Source organism: Nyctibius grandis, chromosome 10 (genome assembly GCF_013368605.1).
Source record: "Nyctibius grandis isolate bNycGra1 chromosome 10, bNycGra1.pri, whole genome shotgun sequence".
Lineage (NCBI taxonomy): Eukaryota > Metazoa > Chordata > Aves > Nyctibiiformes > Nyctibiidae > Nyctibius > Nyctibius grandis.
The window spans coordinates 15,719,184-15,741,356 of record NC_090667.1 but is presented as its reverse complement, the minus strand read 5'-3'; the positions used below and the strand labels follow the sequence as shown (position 1 = coordinate 15,741,356).

Sequence of the window (22,173 nt, the reverse complement as noted above, 5' to 3'; positions counted from 1 at the left end):
GGCTGCCTGAAGAGCTACTGCATAACGAAGGCTATGAGCAGCCAGTACATGGAGCACTACAGTATGAAAGAGAGAGGACAGCTGTAGCTGTTTGGCAGGAGTCCCCAGCATGACACAGTTCTGTGCACATAAGCTTCAAGTACAGTAAACCACGAGCCACTTGCCAGGTCTGCAGGATAGCGCAGGTTCCCAAGGGCAATGGAACTGCTGTGTGCCAGGAGTCCTAGTTGCAGGGAGCCTCTGCAAGAGGATGCCATGCCGAGTCTGTGCCCCAAGGCAAGCATCCCTCCAGCCATGCAGCAGGTGGGTAGGCACTGGGAGGGAGCAGAGCTGAGGGCCAGATATGGCCACCTCTTACAGTCCACTGCAGACAAAAAGAAAGCACAAAATGGGCCACAGGCAATACAACATTGCTGAGGCAGTAACGGCAGCTGTACGCGAGTGCTCTCTGTCCCTCGTCCCCACGTAAAGAGTATATTCCTTCTCCTTTGATCTCCACACAGGTTCCATGTACTAATCTCACTTTAATGGACTTCACACATGGATCTTGGTAAATGAAAACCTGGCTTCTATGTTTTGGCCCACTTGATGTAAAGCCTAGGTTGTGGTGGTTGCACTCACTACATGTTAAGTGCAAAGGTCAAGGATGAGCTTTTTGGAATTTTTTGGTTTTGACAGGTATGATTTTCAATGCTCCTTACGCTGGTATAAACAGGCACTCTTCGATCTTACCATAAATGTTTTGAAAGCATTCTGGAATTGTGAATCTTGGACCAAGTTAATTTTTGATAGAAGAAAAATCATGTCACACTCATTTTGTATCCTTAAAGAAAGAGCAAAGGGTGGAAAATCCTTTTAAAAGTGTAAGTATTTTAAAAAGTGACTGCATTTCACGAGACAGCATAGCCCGTGGATAAAGACGCAATAATTGCATTCAACTAATTTTAAATTTGGTCCAGTTTTCAGAGCTATTGTGACACGAAAAAATCTGAGAAGCCAAATTAATGGAAGACAAAGCAAACAAATATTTCACTTAAATATAAGCTCTTGGCAATTTTTAAGTGGGTCTCAATTCCCAAAGTGCTCAGCCCTTCCATACTAAGTAGAACTTGGTAGGTAATCAGTACTTAATAACCGGATACTTCCTTCCTTGCATATGCATAACTTTTGTCTGCAAAGGGAAAATTTTTAAAGCATGCAAGTGATTTGGGAATTCATACCCTTATTGTCAAAAGCAGTTTAGAAATTTAGGATGCCTATCCTCACTAATTCTCATCAAGGTGTCCTCCTAAATATCTCTGTCTCTGTTGCAAATAAGACTTAGGAGCATTAAGTCATTTAGGCACTACATTCTTGGGGTTTTTTCCTTAATTATAACAAATAGTACTATTAGATCATCAAAATGTTGGTAATGTGAAATTACTTTGTATATAAAGAACATTAAAATAAATGATTTTTTTTCATAATTATTTTCCAATGTGATATCAGCTAGTGACCATGCAGATTTTCATGATAAGCCTGTTATTGAATTGTAATATGAAATTTTAAAGCAGGGTGATGGTAAAAAAGCTTACAAAAAGGAGAGGAGAATAGTAAGACCAGGATGGTTCAGGGAGCTGCAGTTTTCACTGTTTCTTAATTTTATCTACCATTTTACACTTGTGAGAAGGACAGTACTAAATCAGACTAAGGTTCCAACTTCACATGTCTACATTGTAAAATTGCCACTCTTTCCCTTCTCAATGCTGCTCCATTTGCCGGCAATAGCAGTCTGGAGCTTTGCATAGGTAACACAAATGAGACGAAGAAACTGCAATTCAAAGTTCAGCAACAGAAAGACTCCTACTGATTTCCACATGTCATGAAAATCGGAACATGACAGACAGCATGTGGGAACAAAAGTGATTTACCATCCATATCGATGAGCATGGCAACCAAACCAAAACACTGGTCTCCCAAAAGAGATGGAAAGAGGAATCCATTGGAAATACACAGCCATTCTGTCTGCAGAGGGAAATGCTAGAGAGATTTTACCCACAGTTCATAAATACACATATACATATATATTTAACTTAACAGAGCCTGAAAAAGCTTCAACAATAAAAGCATCCTCATATTGGCCAAATAAATAGAATTATGCTTGTATACTAGAGAAAAACAAAAATTTCCAGATTTAGACCTTCAAAAGGTAAGAATACAGAGGGAAACTTTGTCTTTTGTACTGACATACAATAATTCAGGAACCAGTTCTAGCTAAATGCACAGAACCCTGGCCCCAGGGTTTTGCAGGATCAAGTTCACAGCTACCTATTTTCATCACATTTCCATGACATAGTTTAATTTTGTATTAGAATTTAAAAAAAGAAAAAGAAAAAAGTCCTTCAAGAAAGAACTTTAAGAAAAGAAATATATCTGAACACTACTTCTTTCTCTTTAAAATTATTTAAACATCATTCAAAGAGAGTGGGATCTGGCAAAATGACCTGTTTTATCTTGTTTACATGTAGAAGAGTTATTGAGGAAGATAAGTGACCACTTTGAAGATCTGCCTCATTTCTGTTCCAGTTTGCTGAAAGCACGCTTGCTATAGGTTGCTATGTGTTTCCAATCAGAAGTTGTTAAGTACACAAAATAAGGTTGGATTTTATTTGCAGAAGCACATGTTCAAAGGTTAAAATTTATTGCTCCTAAAGCAGTATCTATAAACCAGGGCAATACCTTAGAGATTATTAACCTTCTAGTTATGCCAGTGATTGTTTTAAGTAGTTCAACTTTTTTGTACAACTTACCAACAATCTATTCAACTAAATATTTTCAATGTGCTTTAAACCTTTAAACAGTTGCCCACCAAAACCAAAAGAAAGTTATTTTTCTCTAAGAAGCTTGTGTAGTGCTGTTGCTTAGACACTGTATTGTGTATAATTAAAAATAAGAGAGCCATAAAATTGGAGCCAAATCAACTGACATTATTTTGGTCCAACATTGTGAGTAATGAAATACTGGTGCCAGTCCTCAGAATAATACTTACTTTCTTCCTGACTTTGAGTATATCATATAACCTATCACTTTTATCACATCTGAAAACTAGGGACACTAAAGCAGGGTAGCTGTGAAGATTGATTGGTTGTTAGCAAAGTGCCTTGAAGAAGAAAAGCATACCTCAGACTACATCACAAGAATATCTAAGCCCTTAATCCTAATTGTGATTAAAAGAACGATCAAGGTCTATCCAATTTTCAGAGGAATTCACTAACCTTTAAATCACGTTACCCAGTGAGAATTGTGATCTATATGGTACAAAAAGATCAAGAAGAGCATAGCAAACAGGACCTTCTCAAAAACCTCGTGCAACTAAACAAGATGTACAATTCAAAATGACATTTCTAAACCAAAAAAACTTCACATATGCAGCATCTGCAATTGCTTAGGGGTCACACAATCATTAATGTACATATGAGAGAGCATCAAGTACGTGCTACCTTCTACCCAAGGAGCAGATGCAAAAATATATTCATTCTGGATGTTACTAAAAAAATTAATAAGCATACTCCTACTTTAGCACCCTTATTCAGTTTGCTGGTGCACTACAGGCTTACTCCAACCTGAGATTTTACACCCAGAGCGTACGCTGAAATGATGTGTGACACAGACAGTCCCATTTCGGAACGGCACTGCATGTTACTAGTGGGACACAGTATTGTGCAAACCTCACCAGGGAAAGGAACAGGCACAGGTTTTATGATGAAAATGTTTGCCAGCTGTTTTCATACTCAAAGTGCACTAATACTTTCTTGTACATTTTGTAACAAACTCTGTTCTAAGAGCTATCACAATTAATGGAGAGGCTTAATTAAGATACACCTTGCATGTTCTTGGTCTTCTAAGCCACAATAAAATACAGGCACTCTAAGGCAGGACAGACTTTACAGAGACAATAACCTCTCTTATCTGAGAGTATGAAAGAAGAGTTAAAATTGTGCAACAGAAATGCCAGTCAGTCAGGAATTATTACTGTCAGTATTGATTTTGTAGCAGATTTTAAATTATTTAAATTTCAGAATAGTAAAACCCTCCTTTAGCTCCAGACCATTCTTTCCTGGCAAATACAACACTGATGCACATCATACGTGAAATATATTGTCGCTACTTTTAATAAAATGCAAAAGTTAACATTAAGAAATTAAAGAAAAGTCATTGTTAGCAGCAGTTAGAAAAATAGTAGTGGAACAGAGAGAAGGGTAAGTACAATCACTATGCTCCCAACAAGTCACACTTCATCATTTTTCAAAAGGAGTTGTTAACAACCAAAATTTCAGAGCATGGAATAAAAAATGAAACCATTGAGGAAGGCTTCACAGACAACTGACACTTCTATTTCTGCTGCTGGTCTCTTATGAAAAAGAAATACACATCAGGGATAAGAGAGACACACAGTACAGAACAGAAACTTGTGATAGATGCCTTTTTCTTCTTCCCCAGAAGAGTTCAGTTCAGCACGTGAAAATCGTTCAGCTACCACTGCTTGTTCAACTCTCTAGGCTGTGCCACATCTGCCGATACAGAGATACAATTTGGCATCTGCTTGCTGAAAAAAAAGACCTAACTAGGGTGTTGTATATTAAACTAGCCCAATTAAAAAGAGTAAATAAAATTTTCAGAAGCTTTGTGTTTGTAGAAGCTTCAGTGAAAGCAAGTGCAGTCTCTTTAGCTGTGTGTTTTAACATTTTAAAACCACCTGCCTTCCTTCATGACTAGTTGGATTTTTTTCCAACAGAGCCGACCTCAGTTGACAGCATGCCATGTACTGACTGACCTTTCCTCAAGATTTATACAGCTGACTATTAATTTTAGGAGGAATGGGTGTGCGTGCAAAGCGCAGCTTGAATAAAGGGTCAATAACACCTCCGAAATACTGCATTAAAACTATCAGCAATACATAGTTCACTAACAAAGCCCTTAGCTAGCCATTCCACTGACATTCCAAGCACGCAGTTAAAAAGGTTCATGCAAGAAGCATTCCTAAGCCTGATGTTACTGATGTGTTATTAGAGTGGTGGTCTGGAGGCAAGAAAACAAACATCTACTCCTATCACCTTATCCAGAACGGGACACGCTAAGCTCACCTGCTTTTTTTGCCTCAGAAACAAAACCCTAGACAGATTTCATATAATTTGCAAGCTTAAAGATGGACAGATTTGTTTCTTCTTATCTCCATATAAAAGGAAGAGTAAATTTATGAGTAAGGGTTCCTAATAAAAACTATCACAGGTATAAACACCTTTAATATAAGTTATTGCTGTACAGGCCAGTTTTAATCTACCAGCAGTCCCTGAAATTGCAGTTATAATAGCTGTCATTAAAACATTTAATTGCACATTTGTGATTATACTATTACTCAGTTTGGAAATGCTCTTTAGAACAACACATATACCATACTATATCATCCACATTGCCTGTACAAATAAAAATTTAATAGTTCCAGTGGTTATCACCATGCTTGTTATTATTGCTGGATTCTCATCAACCACTTGTTAGAAAACTAGAAAATTTTCTTCCCCAAAGATCTCAAAGTACATTTAATTTTACCCACATACAGCTTCTCTTCAACAAACTCTGAGGCAACTCCTGTGGACACTGGCTAAGTAGATAAATGGTACACAGCATTTTACAAAGTGAAGAAAAAAAACAGAAAATTATAACTTTGGAGTTCAGTTATTCTGGCAATCCATCTCGCTGAAGTATGCCAAAGAGCACAGCACTCTTGCTGCCACAATACCACACAGATCTTCCCTGTTCTTTCTTTATCACCCACTGGTATAAATACAAACCTCCACAGGGATGAGATTTCTGGATGTGTAGCCCACTACCTCTGAACTGCTTTTGCTTTCCCACCACCCCAGAAAGTCAGGGGAGGGCCCATGGTAACACAACAGCTCCACAAGCATTTTACACAGGCATAGGCAGCACACTAGCCCTTCCTTTACCACCAGCAACTCATTGCCACCCCCTCACAGTGCAAATACAGACAAGGCAAAGGCACTTCACTTTTCTTTTCTTCTTTTTTTTTTTCTTTTTTTTTTTTTTTTCCTGACAGCAATGCGCACTAGAAGTGTTCCTGGAACTACACTGTAAGTTACTGCTCTACTCTTAAAATGCAGTGGTTATGTGGCTCTGAAGCTACTGACATGCTGTATCTGAGCAGGAACGACATGTGCATCGACAATAAATTACTCCTGGGAAGGCGACTCAGATTAACAGTCAATTAGCTCTCAAAAAACATCAAACCCAAAATTTTGGTAGCCTCAAACTACTAGACTATATGCAAAGGTTCCTTTTTGATTCCTCCACATGGTTCTGTTACACAAAATGGGAGGCACAAGAGTCAGGGTGCAGAAGATCATTTGAATGTTGCCATTTTAGCTATCTTATTCTCACTTTGGTGTTAAAAATCTGCAGTCCTACCCAGCAATCTTATCCTGCTATGTAAATCTTTTTAAACAACAGGCCTTATTCAAAGCTTACTATTGTTAGCCGATATCAAATCAGCGTAGCAATTCGCCGTCAGCGGATCTTGATCTAATTACATTCTGGAAAGAATCGAAATAGATCTAAAGAAAATTCAGATAATGGAACAGGCAAAACAAGAAAGGGAAAGGAGGAGCATAAACAAAAGATAAAAGAAGAACAGAGAATAAAGGATAAAGCTCTGAGATACAAAAAATAGGATTAGGTGATACTGAAATTGTGGGGGCTATGCACAGAGGCAGCCCATAAAGAAAGCAGAAGACTAGGGATTAAAAATGTTACCATTATCTAATGCATTTTATGAAATCAAATGTCATTCACTGAGATGTGAAAACGGTGTGTTTAGGAGTAGAAGTCAAACAGCAAGCAACCAATGTTCATTTGTACTGTCAAAGGATTTCAGATAGTCAATGGAGACACAACTTCACCCTCTATGGATCTGCCCATGACTGACAGCTCTGCGTAACGTTTAGCAATACACTGGAATTTAACTGCTGGCGTAATGCTCACAAATGGGCCTAAGATGCCAAGGATACTTCCAGTACAGGAAACATATCTTGTTTAATTTGGATGATGCTCAGTGGAGTTCTTTGTTCGTTTTAGTACACATCAGTCCCAAAAAGTCTGTGGGCTCTCAACCATTGCATTACATTTCCTTTTCTTTCAAGATGAAGGGAACAGGAGTCTCTTCTGATTCTTTTTTAATGTGTTTTTATAAGGGTACGCCAATTACAGAAGGCCTTACATTTTCTATGCCTATCCCATGATGCAACTTCCCTCAACATTCTCGGGATCCCACGGATTAATAAAGAAACACAGCAAAATTAATCATAAAGATTTTGTTACACTTCTCAGTAAGAATTCTTTCCTCACAAAAAAAAACACAAACCCAGAAGAAGAATATCTTTCCTCTCTTTAAGTACACACTTAGAATCCTTTAGTGTTGGAATTAGAAGGGATGTGTGAATATGAGTAGTGTCAAAATACAAAGGATACCGAATGAAAAACCACACCTTTGTAAAGGGAAACAACTCATTGTAATTTGCACCTCTTTTGCAAGCATACCCCTTGACAAATAGCTCATTGCAAAGAAATCCATCCGAGATAAAAATATATCAAATTCACTCTACAAACTGTAGCTAGACAACCATATAGAGGCAATTCTCAAGTCATAAGGCATGGTTTATTTCTCCCATGTTAATATCAAGCTCTTAGTAATGACATATAAAACTACTTTCAGAATAATTTTTCTCAGTGGGAACACTTCCATTGACTAAAGAGCACCCATATGTCACCAAACCCACACCCCCATGTGCTTACAGAAAAGCATCAAGGCAGTTCTGGTCCACTAACTTGATAACCCAGATGTCTCTCCCTGCTGACTGCATTTACCCAAGCTGCCACCACTGCAAACAGACCACTATACAGCAGTTTCAGAAGAAGGAACCCAGCCTTTCAGGCAGATAAAGCTTGTCCTCAGTTTGAAACAGAAGCCAACAATATTACTGGGCCTAATCAAAGACTTTCTTCACTACTTTTTACAGTCATTTTCTTTGTACTTCTGGCACCACCTTTGTTAGGAAGATTTATTGTCTGCTTTTTAAAATGTATCAGTTTGCAATGGTCACCAGATGAAGGGATGTCTTTAAATCACTCTGTATGGGGAGAGTGTGAACATGTATATTACAGTTAGAGCCTTAATTTCTCCCATGCTGGAAAACCACTTACAAACATCAATAATGAGGGGAAATTTTTTGAGACAGTTATATTCAAGACGTGCTGTTTACAAGGTGCTCTGTATTCTGAAGTTATTGACTGACAACTATTCAAATTGACTATGTCTCTTAATTTAAGAAGTAAAAAGGAGATTTTTTTTGAGCATCTGAGAAATTAAGAAAGTAACAGATTTACTTGTTGATTGGTAACACATCGCAAAATAAAGGTTACAGACAAGATTCATTTGAACACCAAACATTGCTATTATAGCTACCACTGTCTTTTCTTAAAAAAAGGTGTACTTACTAAGTTAGAAATACAAGCAACTGTTGCATCATCTTACAGTACTGCTGTTGAATATCAGGGAAGGGTAATAGGATAGATAAAAGTTCTCTAAAAGAGAAAGCACCAGAACTAGAAGAAAGGTGGGGTTGGTCAGCCCTTCATTTGAATGTAAATGTAATTATGAGGCAGGCAGTTAGGCTGACGTCAGACGAGATCTTGGTAAACCATTACCACCAGCACCTGGTAACACAGTTGATAATAAAAGAGGATGAAGTAGAAGATTCCAAGCAGAGTGGCATTATTAGAGAAAACCAAACACAATTATTTTTAAGCAGTGAAAGAAAATACGGAAGAACAAGATGTTGTGACAACGTGTTTACAATCTGTGATAATCACGTAGGTGAGCTCTCCCTTGGATAAGGAGAACAGCATGTATCCAGGATCTGCGAGGGGTAACAACAACCTGCCAGTGCAAAACTTTGTGTCTACTCCACCCTATTCAGATTACATGGGATACCATCATGTGCCAACTCTGGACACCCATGGACAGCCTGCGGGAACCTGGGGATCCCACTATGGCCCACAGAGGGAGGACTGGAACGCTTACGGCCCAGGACCTTCCAGCACCGTTGCTGCTGCACAGATCAACGGCTCGTCTCCTGGACAGGTCTCCTACAGTTCTGCTGACTACAGCTCCCTCCATCCTGCAGGAGCTGGGGGGTTACCTCCTGTGGAAACAATTAATACACAGCAAATCTCTCCCAACAGCCAAAGGCACAGCTCTTACGAATGGATGAGGAAAACGGCGCAAGCTAACACTACTGGTAAGCGTATATTCAACTTTCAGCCTAAGAAAGGATATTCTGCTATCACTGATCTTATAAATAATTAACTTCACTTGAAGCACATAGGTTGGTGGGTCATTTATGACATTTATTTAACCTACTGCTGTTTAAAGCAGTTTTAACTAAATTTGCACTAGTTTCACTTTCATCCCATAAAGGCTTTATAGGGTTACTCTAGTGGAATGGCTGTTGTATTTAGATATGGCTGCATCTTGCTCAAGTCCAGGAATCTTTGTTCTGACATTCTGTAAAGCATTGTGGATGAAAAACATGATACTCTTGAGAATGTTATGGAATAATGAATGCAGTAACCTTTAACAGTTACAGGCAAAAATACTACATAATTATTTTGTGCCACAAGGTAAATATCAATATAAAATCAGGTCGATCTTTTTAAATCTTTAGAGACTTTTCAATGCTTTTAAAGAAAATTATGTGCTCTGATCCAACTGTAGTGATTATGCAATTTTCTGCTGTTGTTCCCCTGTCTTTTATTTTCCTACCTAGATTTATTAGGTGAGAAGAAATATTCCTAGAGATGTAATCTGACTCAAATCATCAGCGTAGACTATATTGTTTGTAGACCACATATCTCATCAGTTAAGCTTCCTTTTCATTTACTTTCAAATCAGTTTTACATATTTTTCTCACATACCAGAATTCTGCAGCTTGCCACAATTACACAATTAAAAATCACTTTCTTGCAAGTGTCACTCGCTGATGCGCCTGTTTTTGTCACAAGCTGCACGCCAGATGAACCTTTCGGTGTATATTCCCAAGGTGTAAATTGGGTGTAGTAAGGTTTGCTAAATCTATTGAAAAGGTTAAAAGTAGTAAGTGTATGTTAGAGAGCATCAAAGAAAATGTTCTAAAGAAACAAGAGCAATTACAATTGGAGCAATCTTAGAAGACACAGAAAACCAGCACTGCTGCTTAAGACACAATCCTCCTTCAAATGGTTATTACTCCAGAGCAAAATTAGCCTGGTAATTGTTTCTTAGTTATAAAGCAGATATACACACTGTTTTCCCACTGTTACTAAATAGAAAATACTTAGTGAACATTAAGATATCACAATACCACACTTCCACTTGGAGCCTCTATAAAGGTCTTCAAAGCCAGGCAGATTTATAGTCTGTTTTCCCCCCCTTATGTATACTCATGTAAATCAGCAGTAACATCGTTAACATCATTGGAGATTTCCAGGTGTAGAAGCGATGCAAGACTTGAGTGTAGACCAAATTCAATTGAGACTACTGAATGTCAATGAGGTAACCCTGTCTCTGTCATGTTGTCACTGAATTTTAAATGTGTTCGCATTCTTATAGAATAAAACAGACTTAAAAATCTAAATCCTAGTTTTACATTTATTGCACAGACACGGAAGACCCTGAAAGGTTTCTCACACGCTTGCTCAACTTCATAAAATATATATGCAATTCAGAAAAGCAGTTATGTGCTTAAATTCATCTCTAGGCTGAAAAGCACTTACACACATGTCGAAATACTTTACGGACAACACTAGACAGGTGAATCGGGGCCTGTCAATAGGTACATGTCCTGAGGCCGTACATTCCTAGAGCCCAGTCCTTTGAAGTGTTAAAAACAGCTCAGGACTTCACGGAATTGGGTTCAAGACAGCAACGCAGCTTAAAAAAAGGGTTTGGGAGAGTAAAGCACGAAAGTGGTATTTTGCAAAACAAGAGAAGTACCAAATAGATTTGGCTTTTCGTTGTTGTTTTTAAAATAGTTAACTGTAAAAATTGGAAAATTTTAACACCGACACATAAAAAGTTGTGAAAAATGAAAGGAAATTCAAACAAATAATGACAAGGCGAAAATTATGCATGTAACAGCTACATATTAACTCTTCAATGCTTCTTCAAGAAGGTAATGTAAGAAAACTTACTTGATGCCATTAGAACTACTCTTTGAAACAGACTTGCTCTGTTTTTCCTTATTGCCATAATCTTATTCATGCTATCAAAGGAGCTAGTAGCTTCTTCCCTTCAATATTATCGCTGCTTAATACAGTTGTCTAAAATTTCTCTCTATAATTTGAGAATTACAGCCCTAAACTTTACAAATCTATTTATATACATAAATATGTGTATGTCCTTAACTTCACTAGCGGTGTGTACTCACACCAATGTATGTGAGCAGCATGGAACAACAAATATCAAACCACATCTAATTAAATGAGGGAGCCTACTGAAATATTGTCCTAAAGACAACAGGAATTCTTTTTGGGGAGGGGACGTTAATGAGAATTTTTTCCCCTCTATTTAGACTTTATTAAATACACTACATTCTGATTCAATATTCGTATTTAGTGTTTTATACAAAAAATTAAATTGCAGAAAAAGTGAAATGCAAATTTACCTGACCAAGTCAATTCTCAGGATGAAACACCATCACCAAGACAGAAGTACTATGTCCTTTCAACAGATAACATTTTATTTGAAATTACATATCCTCTTACTAAAAGCCCGTAACTGTATATTCAGAACCAAACCTTTTTTTATTGCAAACACACAGACCTCGCAAACATATGAGGCGATAGGATTTTTAAAAAACAAATATTGAAAGTGGGCTTGGTAAAGATATCTTCCCAGCCAAGCTATCAAAATGAGAAGAACATCTACAGAATTCCTTACAATCTGATCCTGATTTTATGAAAAATTAATGACAAAACGCCCTATCAACTTCAGTTATGTAAGAGCAGAACTTCAGACCAATTCATTTCTAAAACCTGTGTAATCAACAGAGTAAAATGTGTATTTTATGAGAGCAAGTGAGCCTTCAAGGCATGAAACTTACTGAAAGGAAGGTATCTAAACAAGGGCCTAGAAAATAGATTTTATATCTTTTAAAACTTGCTATGAAACTGAATCTGGGAGTGACCCTTCTCAGGAAGAGAGGGGACTAAACAAAAGGACAACATTATTTTTATATTTTGCAAGATCAGCCTCAGCTTTTTTTTTTAACCATAGTCAACGCATTTTATGTCTTTGTCTAAACAGGCAGTGATGTACCAGTAAGTCAGGTTACATGACAGCAGAAACACAGCCAGAAAGCAAAACAGAAAAGCAGGAAAAAAGGCCAGGCCTCTGCTCTAATGCTAATTTATTTTGCTTTGTAAACTAGTTGTGACATCTATTTTCCACTGGCCTACATTGTCTGAGGTTTTGAGGCCTATCTGTCATATTGAGGCAACAGACCCTTTCAACACTTCACTTTGCTTTGATATGCAGTCTTGTCTCTTCCTTCTCCCTCTTTTCTTCAGGAGTTATATTGCCGGAAAGGGTGATGATTTTCACAGCAAATAAAGAGGCCTTCTCCTGGCTTTATTGTCTTCAGAAGAAATGCTCTGTGAATTTTATGACCAAGGGGAATGGGGAAAACTACTCCTTTTCTCCACCCTCTCAAATCATGGTTATATTTGCTGATTATAGTGAAGCCGGAATAACCCTGTTGAATTTTAACTTGTTTTCAAAGATTACCTTCTAAGCCTTCAGTTTACAAGGAACCTGAATATCTATACTATTGTTAACATTATAACTATCACTTAGAGCAAATATTTCAAAGCCAACAATTTGTACCTTGAAAAAAAGTAAACTTAGTTTGATGATTGTTTTAGTCCTGCAAACTTAGGCAGGAAAACCTTGTACACTAGAAGTCAAAGTGGCATAGGATTTGGGAAAACATCCTTAATTATGCGGATTTCAAAATGTCTTAAGCTCTGTCTGCCTCTAGCCTTCACATAAAAATATCGCAGTCTATCCGCAGTGCTGGTCCAAAATTAAAGAGAACTGAGGAAAAAATATTCCTTCATCTATTTCTGTCCTTTTTTCCTCTGCTAAGATGAAAGAGTCTGACATTTGTTTAGGGCTTGTAAATTCCAAACCAATTGGCTTGTGTTTCTGAATGTGAAAGGAGTTCTTGATAAGATCTCCTTGTCGCTCCTTTGTGTGGCGTGTGCTTCATCTTAACACCTCAATGGATTTTAGGGAACCACTTTAAAGGAGTCTTTGTCCTACAGTTTGTCCCAGAAAACTCACATCAAAAAAAACCTGGGAAGATCAGAAGAAAAAGGAAAACTATCTAGCTGGCTGTCGAAAGTGCAAAGGAGAACAAATAAGTTGAAAAGTGATCTCTCTATATTATTATTACACGAAGAATTGTTTAAAAAAAGTCTATGAAATGAGAGAGATCTTCTAAACATCAAGTAATGCTTCTCTTAACAGTATTTATCCGGTATAGCTAAGACTATTTCTTTTATACATTAGAGAGAGGATGATACTGAAATCCTTTTACAAGTATTTTATTGCCTCGTTTTACAAATTGCCAAGTGCCTTCAACTCAAAAGGGAAACTCAGCTCGCAGGGTACCCCCAGCAATAGCTCTGCAGGCACTCAGCATCTCGCAAGACCGGACCTTTTTGAAAAAATAAATTCAAATTATCATTTAACTTATGAGCACGCCCTATGGCCACACAAGAGAGTGAACACATTTCTAGTAGGACATTTCTTTGTGTGAGAGGTGATCTTTAAAAATTCAAATAAATAACCAGGACACAGTACAACTAAACAAATTGTGACTGAACTTCAGTTTTGAAACCCTGTGTATTTATGCCTGCATACAGAAGTCACCTCAATGAGCACTGAAATGAAACCCTTTTGAGGTCAAATATAGCCAGAACCAATTATGTACTGATATGAATTATTTAAGATGCTTCAGGGTGTTTTTCACTGAAGAGCTTTACATTTAAATGTAGTTTACAGAGAGAGGGAAATAAAGAGGGAAGACAGTTATAATTACCAATAATCACTTACTTATTCACCCTGCACCTCATATTCTTTCTCTGTAACACAGAAAACCATCCCATGCAAGTACTCTGTAGTTTAATGAATGTCTGTAAAATGTTTGAGATGTTTGACAGATGGATGCTATAGAAAATAAAATTCAACATATTAATAATATTTCTTTCTTAAACAGGTAAAACAAGAACAAAAGAAAAGTACCGAGTTGTTTACACAGATCATCAGAGACTAGAATTAGAGAAGGAATTTCACTGCAACAGATATATCACGATAAGGAGAAAGTCAGAACTCGCAGCAAACCTGGGACTATCCGAAAGACAGGTACACAGAGACTGTCCATCATTCGTACGCGCCGATCCACCAGACACTGTTACTGCCAGAGGACACGAGCAGCATTCGCGTTCTGTATCCAAAAGCAGTGTGAAGGCAACCGTGATAAAGTTTCTATATCTTTGACACACAGAGAATACACTAGGCAAATACAAATTAATAAATAGGCTAATTTGACAGAAACCTCCAATTATGGGTAACTAAAAATCAGGAATTCATTTATACTAGAAAAAGTACTTATTTTTATGTGCATAACAGCTTGCTAGACAGCCAGAATTTACACAGTTCAACTTAACGTTATCTTAGCTATGTTCTCAATAGTTATGACATTCACGATTCTATTTCTTCTTGCAGTCACACAAAATGGTGGCCAGAAAAAAATCCAAAGCATTGGATATATTTCAGCTGTAAGCCAGGAAAATGAAAACTCAGCATTCAAAGATCAGTCAAATGAGATATCTGTGTATTTTTTGTTACAAATTTATTGCCACTGTTTCCACAGGCCACATTCTTCCTCAGCCAGTTAGATTTCAGCACATTTTAAGGAGTATTTACAGCCTTTGATTTTCAAGTCAGGGTTTCTTTTTGCTATTATGTTCATGGGTACCTCACCTATAGCAGTAGTTCACACGCACTATATACAGGATGCTTTAGGCTATAAAATTTGGTGCCAAATCTTTATGCCTCTTATACACATATATGTAGCAAAGTAAATTTTTACTACATTTACTTAATTTACATTAAGTAAATTTTCAAGTGCATACTTAGATCCATTGTTTCTTTGGAAAGCAGCTCTGCATTCATTCATCTCAAGTACATATTTAAGCTCTGTCCTGAATAAAGACAGCCTCCTGAGCAGGGGCCCAGCTATCTTAGCTGTGTTCATACAGAGACTAGAGGAATTCAGGATAAAGAATTTCCTAAAATCACTGTGTTGGAGAGCACGCTTACAAAGCACAGCTCTGCACTCTGCAAATATAGTAACTGTTGAATCCAGCCCTCCTTACACAACAGAATTGCAATGGTTCTGCTACAGCTGGAGGATAAGGGAAGATTTGGCAATACTGAATAAGGCATCTCATACCTTAGCAACCAGATTTATTGCCCCCAGGTAAATTTAAACAAGAGATATTTCTGTTCAGAATTTTACAAACTTTTGTTCTTTCTGAATATACACATTCAGTTCACTAAATACTGTCCCCTTTGAGTGGCCTCCTCTGCTTCTGCATTCAGCCTGTGCAAGAATAGAGAGGGACCAACTGAGGCTGGAAGTGTAAGAACACATAGATAAGCAATGGTATTTTAGGATCAAGCACTGGATTTTTATAAAGATATGGTAGTGCAGTGATGTTCAATCCCAGACCCAAACAGTACATAGATTACACCCCACAGACCATAAGCAGCCCCAGAAAGTAACTACAAAAAACAAGTCCATCACTGATGGACTAAAGTTTGTTATACAGTAGGATATAGCTGCATTGGAAAATTTTCAGAGAACTGCAGTTATGAAAGATTCAAAACCTCCACCTTAATGTTATGCAAGCTGACTGATTTAGAATACAGCCATGCCTGGAGTAAGCAGTGATACTGCATAAAATCAGCAGTTTCCTTTTACATAGCTGTTGCTCTTAATGCCATCCAATTTTTGACTGGTAAATTTCCTTCAAGTATAATGCAGACAAAATACATAATCTGGCTGCATTTCTACAGGACTCAGGACAGACAACGCTAAATGCTTCTTACTGTCATTATCAGTAAAGTAATAAAAAAAACCTAGAAAATAATAATGAGATTTTTAATACAAAGCAATGGTACAACTTTCTACATCATATTGTATTCAACACACCTTAAAGGATATAACAAAAACTGTAAAGTAAGAACACAAAAATTAATTATAAGGAAAACACAAGTGGTGCTTTCTACTTATTCACACAAGGAAAGAAAATATAGATACTTAAACTAAAAGTAGATTTCAAACAGATAGGAGTTTTTACATATGCAAAATTAGCCTGGAAAATTCACTGTCATTAAATAATGCTGATGTATCTATTTATACACAACATAGTACATATGTACCTGTAAAATACATATATAAATATATAATCCAGCAACAAAAAAATTCAAAACTTTTAAAATACATAAGATCACTCACAAGGTAAATGAAGAAAAAGAACCATCGTTACTTGGGTTTGAATTAATCTGTAACATAGATGACAAAGAAATCTTCAAAATTATTCCATAATCGCATCTTCCTGAAGAATGACACATACCACTGTCAAAGCTTAGATGATGAACTAGGTGGACCATGAGTCTAAATGAGTAAGCTGATCCCTACATTCCTAAATATAACACAGCAAGTCCACTCTACACCAGGTCTAAGAAAAGAAAGTAATTTTCTATTAATTATGATGCAGAAAATGAATACAGAGTAACTAAAAAATTTTTCGCTGCACAAATCCAGTGTTTTGATTTGTGTTGGTTTGGTTGGTTTTTTTTTTTTGAGGTTTATGGGGTTTTTTGTGGGTTTTTTTTTGTTTTGGGGTTTTTTGTGGGTTTTTTTTTTTTGGCGTTTTGGGGGGGTTTTTTGAGTTTCTGTAATTTTTTTAACATCTCTATATGTTAATTGCTATTATTACTGTAAAAAGCTTACCACTACTTTGAATTAATCAGATATCATTTTTAACACCACAGGTGAAAATCTGGTTCCAGAATCGTCGAGCAAAAGAAAGAAAAATGATCAAGAAGAAAATATCTCAGTTTGACGGCAGTGGGGGCTCAGCTCAGAGTGACTCTGGCTCACTCAGTCCAAATGAAATATCGAGTTCTCTGTTCCCACCACCACATGGAATAACTGGATTACAGCCTAGTGACATTCATCAAGTCATAGTTTCAGAATGAAAAGAGGAAAAAAAAGAAAAAAAGAAAAAAGCAAGAATGGATTTCCCTGACATCCCCCCTCCTCGAAAACTCAACTTTGCAAAGGACCATTCTCATTTAACTGCCTTCAGAGTGCTCATTTCTAAGTACAGGATCTGGGACTATTATTAAAATATTTTAGTTACTGCAGAAATCTCAGGGAACTGCGCTGCTAAGATTCATCACTCAAAATCTTTCAGTAGGAGGTAATTTGCTTCAGACACTGACACAAAGCATGATACAACTGAAGATTCAAGTAATCGTAGTTCTAGTCTGATCATATATATATACAGAAAACTAAGTGAACTGATTATAAAATAGAGTAATATTGCATAAAATATAAGATGCTGGGTTTATGTGGTTTGTTACATTTGATATAATTAGAGTAAACCGTAGATGTTAATAAATATTGGCTTAACTTAAAATTTCTCTTTCCTTCTAATTTATGTCAAAATTGAAATAAAAAACAGGTTCACATTCAGTATATTCAAAATTACCCTCTTGCAGTTTCTAAACAAGCTCAAGTCTACCTTTCTGAGTTGCCAGGCAGTCAGGAAACACCATGCTGCTCTGACAAACTGGGCAGAAGAGCCACTGAAGCCACTGATGGCACTTCAGAACAACCACTGTTCATAAAGGAAACATTTCAAATGAGACTATTTTAGATGTCAAATGGGAGTTTGAATGAGATACAAAACACCTCCTATGAGACGTTTAAAATCAGTCTTGTCAATAAAAAGTGTTTTCCTTTTTCATGATCTTCACCCTGAATTTTTTCTGTCAGGTCTATTTAAAATGTATTCAAAGCATATATTAATAAATATTTGGGGGATACATCTCTCATGCACTAGATAATGATCTCTAAGCCTAAAAACTGTATCAGATTATCTTCTCTGGCTACAGGTAAGTCAAATAAGAAGTTATTCCCCCGATCTTGCACTGTGCATAACCACCCTCCATCTAGATCATAATGTCCCTTTAAATTTAGGTGTAGCGTCACAGCTCTTTCTCAAAATAATCCAAGGGAAAAAAACATTATTAAATCCTTTAGACTAACCTAGATCATTTTTAGTAAACTGGATTAGAGAGTGATTAAATATGCAGTCATATTCCCAGATCAGGAAGATGGGAAGCCATAAAGAGCAGAAAATGGCAAGCAGACAAAAGAAGAGAATTCTTACTCTGACAGGGTTTGTACAGTGTATCTGACTGTAGCCTACGCCATTTTTTTGCCAGAAAACATTATCCCAAATCAAAATACACTTCAGAACTACATGCTGGCACATTTTAATGGCCCATTAAAGACTGCATGACAGCCCGACAGGAGTCCATCCTATATTCAAGTTCTGCCAAGATCAGCATGGGAACCCAAGGATCAGGATGTGAAGTTGGGTGGAGGCCACACAGCCGTTACAAAGTCCCTACATCGCTGTTATTTTCTGGGCAGCTACGTTTGACTTTTCGACATTGCGCATGTAAAGGAAAAGCTTCCGAAGACATGATCCAATCCTTGTACTTAATTTTTGTATTTATGGGGGTGAGAAAAAACACTAAAGGCTATAAATAACATTTTATACTATTTATCTTTCCTCCTTTGAAGACTTCTACAGGGATTTTAATTAGACTCTCCCTTAGCACAATTAGGCAATTAAAATAATAATAAATCAAACACAATCCTTCTCACCCAGTGGGTATTTTCCCCAAGCTCTCTCAGTTTCTTGTCTTTTTCACTTTATGTAAATAGAAAACCATCACACTGTTCAAGTTCAGCTGTTTGATTGGTATTTTGAGTTTGCAAAGCAGCGAGCCGCTTCAACACCATGCTGATATCAAAAGAAGATTCTGCATCACCCAACTGTCTAATTCCAGCAGCCAGCAAATCCCTTCTGACATTTATTTGAATCACCTTTATTCTTATGAGAATGCTGCAGAGGTGCCAAAGCTTTGGGAACAATTGCCTTTCTCAGTCCCACTATCTATAAATACTTAATCAAGAAGGAACACTTTACCACAAACTGTTCATGCTGAGACTCAACGTATCAAAACTGAGGCATTCGCATCTCCAGTGAGGCCCTGAAGTTCTGAATCCCCTCCCCTTCTTGAGATGATGTTGATCAGCAAACACGACGGTTCGTCCACCAGCCCTAAAATACATTCTCCAAACTCCAAGAGTATATTCCTATTATCCAGCAACCTCTTCCTTTGTTTAAACACTTAAGTGTCTGAAATGAGTCAATTATGACAACCAACACGACATCTCTCGTTGCATATTCTTCCTTCTGAATAATGATTGTGTCGTGGAGATTTAATGGAACAAAGAAGGAAAAAATATATTGGAAGAAGACTCAGTATCTCTCAGGCCCACATTAGCATTCACCTTCCATGTTCTCTCAATTGAGCTTTTATTTAATACTGCACTTTGTTTTAACTCCTATCTCTCATGCACTCTTTTCGTGTTTCATGCTCTCTACAAGAACACTTTTATCCCAAGGAAGGAAGTGATTTGGGTGGATAAACACTGCCAGAGACCATCACCTCTCTACCGATCATTCAGTTTTTATGACATAATCTTTTCATCTAATAAACGGCATCCTAAAAAGAACATTGAAAATGAGGCATCTAAATACTTCTTCCCATGAAGCCATAAAGTTTGGTAAATCATACTGAAAAAATTCCCTGTAGTATTTACATCTGAAACTCAATAGTAACCAAGCATTCTTCAAATACAGATATGGGTTACAAAAGCTGTTTTTCTAAAATGCTCTATTTTAACTCCAGATAATCACCATTCCTGCTAGGAGAGAACCCCCCCACACACACACAAAAAAAAGTCTACTGAAACATCAGTTGAACTTTGACTTCAACCTATTAACTAAAAAGCATAAGACGTTAAATATGAAGCTAGTATAGCAAAGTATCTTTTTCAATTAAAGAGACTTCATTTCTTGGTTTGCTAATACCTCAGACGCTCCTTCTAAAAAGGTCACGCCGTATGTTATGCCAAATCTCTACACTTCCTCATTTTACCCTTCAATTCAGCAAATTATTTCACCACCTGTTTGAGCACTTAACAGAATTCATGCCTTAATTCCACCAAATGCTCCCTTCTGTCACAATGTCCATTTAACTGCCTGTAACATAAGCTTATCTATTAAATTAGAACACAAGTTGTATTAAAATGTAGGCTTTTCAATTAAACCTGCATGATGCTGCTGCTGGATCTCTCACTGTTTGCCATACCTTTCCATAACACCTGCAGCTCATCACTGTCATACCTAATGCTGAAGTTGTAAATCCTTGCAGATAAGTACCTGTTTCTTTATTTCACTTCACAGTACACATGCTGCTTGTCTCTCCTTTTGTTTCATCCTTCTAACATTTTCAATAGATTTTATGTGAACAAAACTGAACACATGCAAAAAACAAGAAGCAGACTCGGCTTTAGAGCATCCAAGGGGGGTCCTAAGCGCTCTAAAAAAAAAAATCTAGCACAAATCTTCTTAAAGGGCTTGATCCACATCCCAAGTCAGTGCAGAAGCGCTTATCCCAGTGAAAGCTGGATCGTGCCAGTAGGGCACAGTGTCGTGACCATGTGAAATCCCAGACTACAGCCCTCATGAGTTGTCTCTGTCGCTCTCATTTATTCACGTAAGCGGGCTGTGGACTGCTCCTTAGCCACCTGTAATTGTCTTTTCCCATGTTTTACCTTTCTCCCTTAGGTATCTAAGTGTTACGCACAGTAATATGCATAAATCACCAGACAGTGCTGAAAGAGGGTTAACGCCCTCACCTTCCCTAGCTCCGTGCAGCGTGGAGCCAGCTTTGCCGAGAGACAGTGAGATATCTCAGTGGCAAACTTTGTCACCCTCTTATTCCAAATAATTTATAATCATGTTGAACAGAACTTACGGCTGTTGGACCTCACTAGTTATCTTTCCCTGTTAAGAGGACTGTCTTTATCACTATCTTTTGTTTTCTATCATTTAACTGGTCATTAAGCTATCCTTCATCTCAAAACAGCTTAATTTCAGCACTTGAGACATTTTTATGGAAAACTGTTCTGAAATTCAAATACTTTACATCAATGGAATCACCACCAGTGTCATTTTAGTTTTACAAAAAACACACACAAACCCACGCATCCTTTAGCAGACAGGAACAGGATCTCTCAATTCATAAGGTTACAAAGATGCTGTTACAAGTAGTCAAGAAATCTTTGCTATTTCTTTCGAGGCCAATAAATCTTTTCTATGGATGTACCCACTGTTCCATTAACAGGAGTATTGCAAAGCCATGGTCCAGATGAAATAATGATGATAATCAAGAAACACAGACACCGATAGTTAGTTAAACACACAAAAAGATGCCAAATATCTTTACAAACATGCCTTAATCTAATTATTTAAGACAATATATTTCACATCTGTCTGGGTAAGAGTTAGAAACCCCACCTGTGGCCCTCTATTCAAATTATTCCTTTGAGTATGGAAGCACCTGTAAAAACTCTTTACTTGTCAGCTTACAATATTCTATGAAATAGAAATACACCAGCAAGGTTTATAAAAATCAGTGGTCATACCAAGCTTTGAGAAAACAAGAAGTGTCGTAGCACTGTGAAGAAGATAAAGCCATTATGTTTTCAGTATTTTATTTAGCATTCTGCAGGGACAGTGCTGGAAAATGCTTCCATAATAAACTAAGCACATGTTCCATGGATTGCTTCAAAATTATCC

General features: G+C 37.2%; 1 protein-coding gene across 1 annotated transcript; it reads left to right on the top strand.

Moving 5' to 3' along the window:
• Positions 1 to 8,706: 8,706 nt before the first annotated feature.
• Positions 8,707 to 17,422, top strand: LOC137668079 (homeobox protein CDX-4-like). The gene is made up of 4 exons (XM_068409374.1): positions 8,707 to 8,769; positions 8,927 to 9,350; positions 14,370 to 14,515; positions 17,216 to 17,422. The coding sequence occupies exons 1-4, from the start codon at positions 8,707 to 8,709 to the stop codon at positions 17,420 to 17,422; spliced, it is 840 nt and encodes a 279-aa protein (XP_068265475.1).
• Positions 17,423 to 22,173: the final 4,751 nt, after the last annotated feature.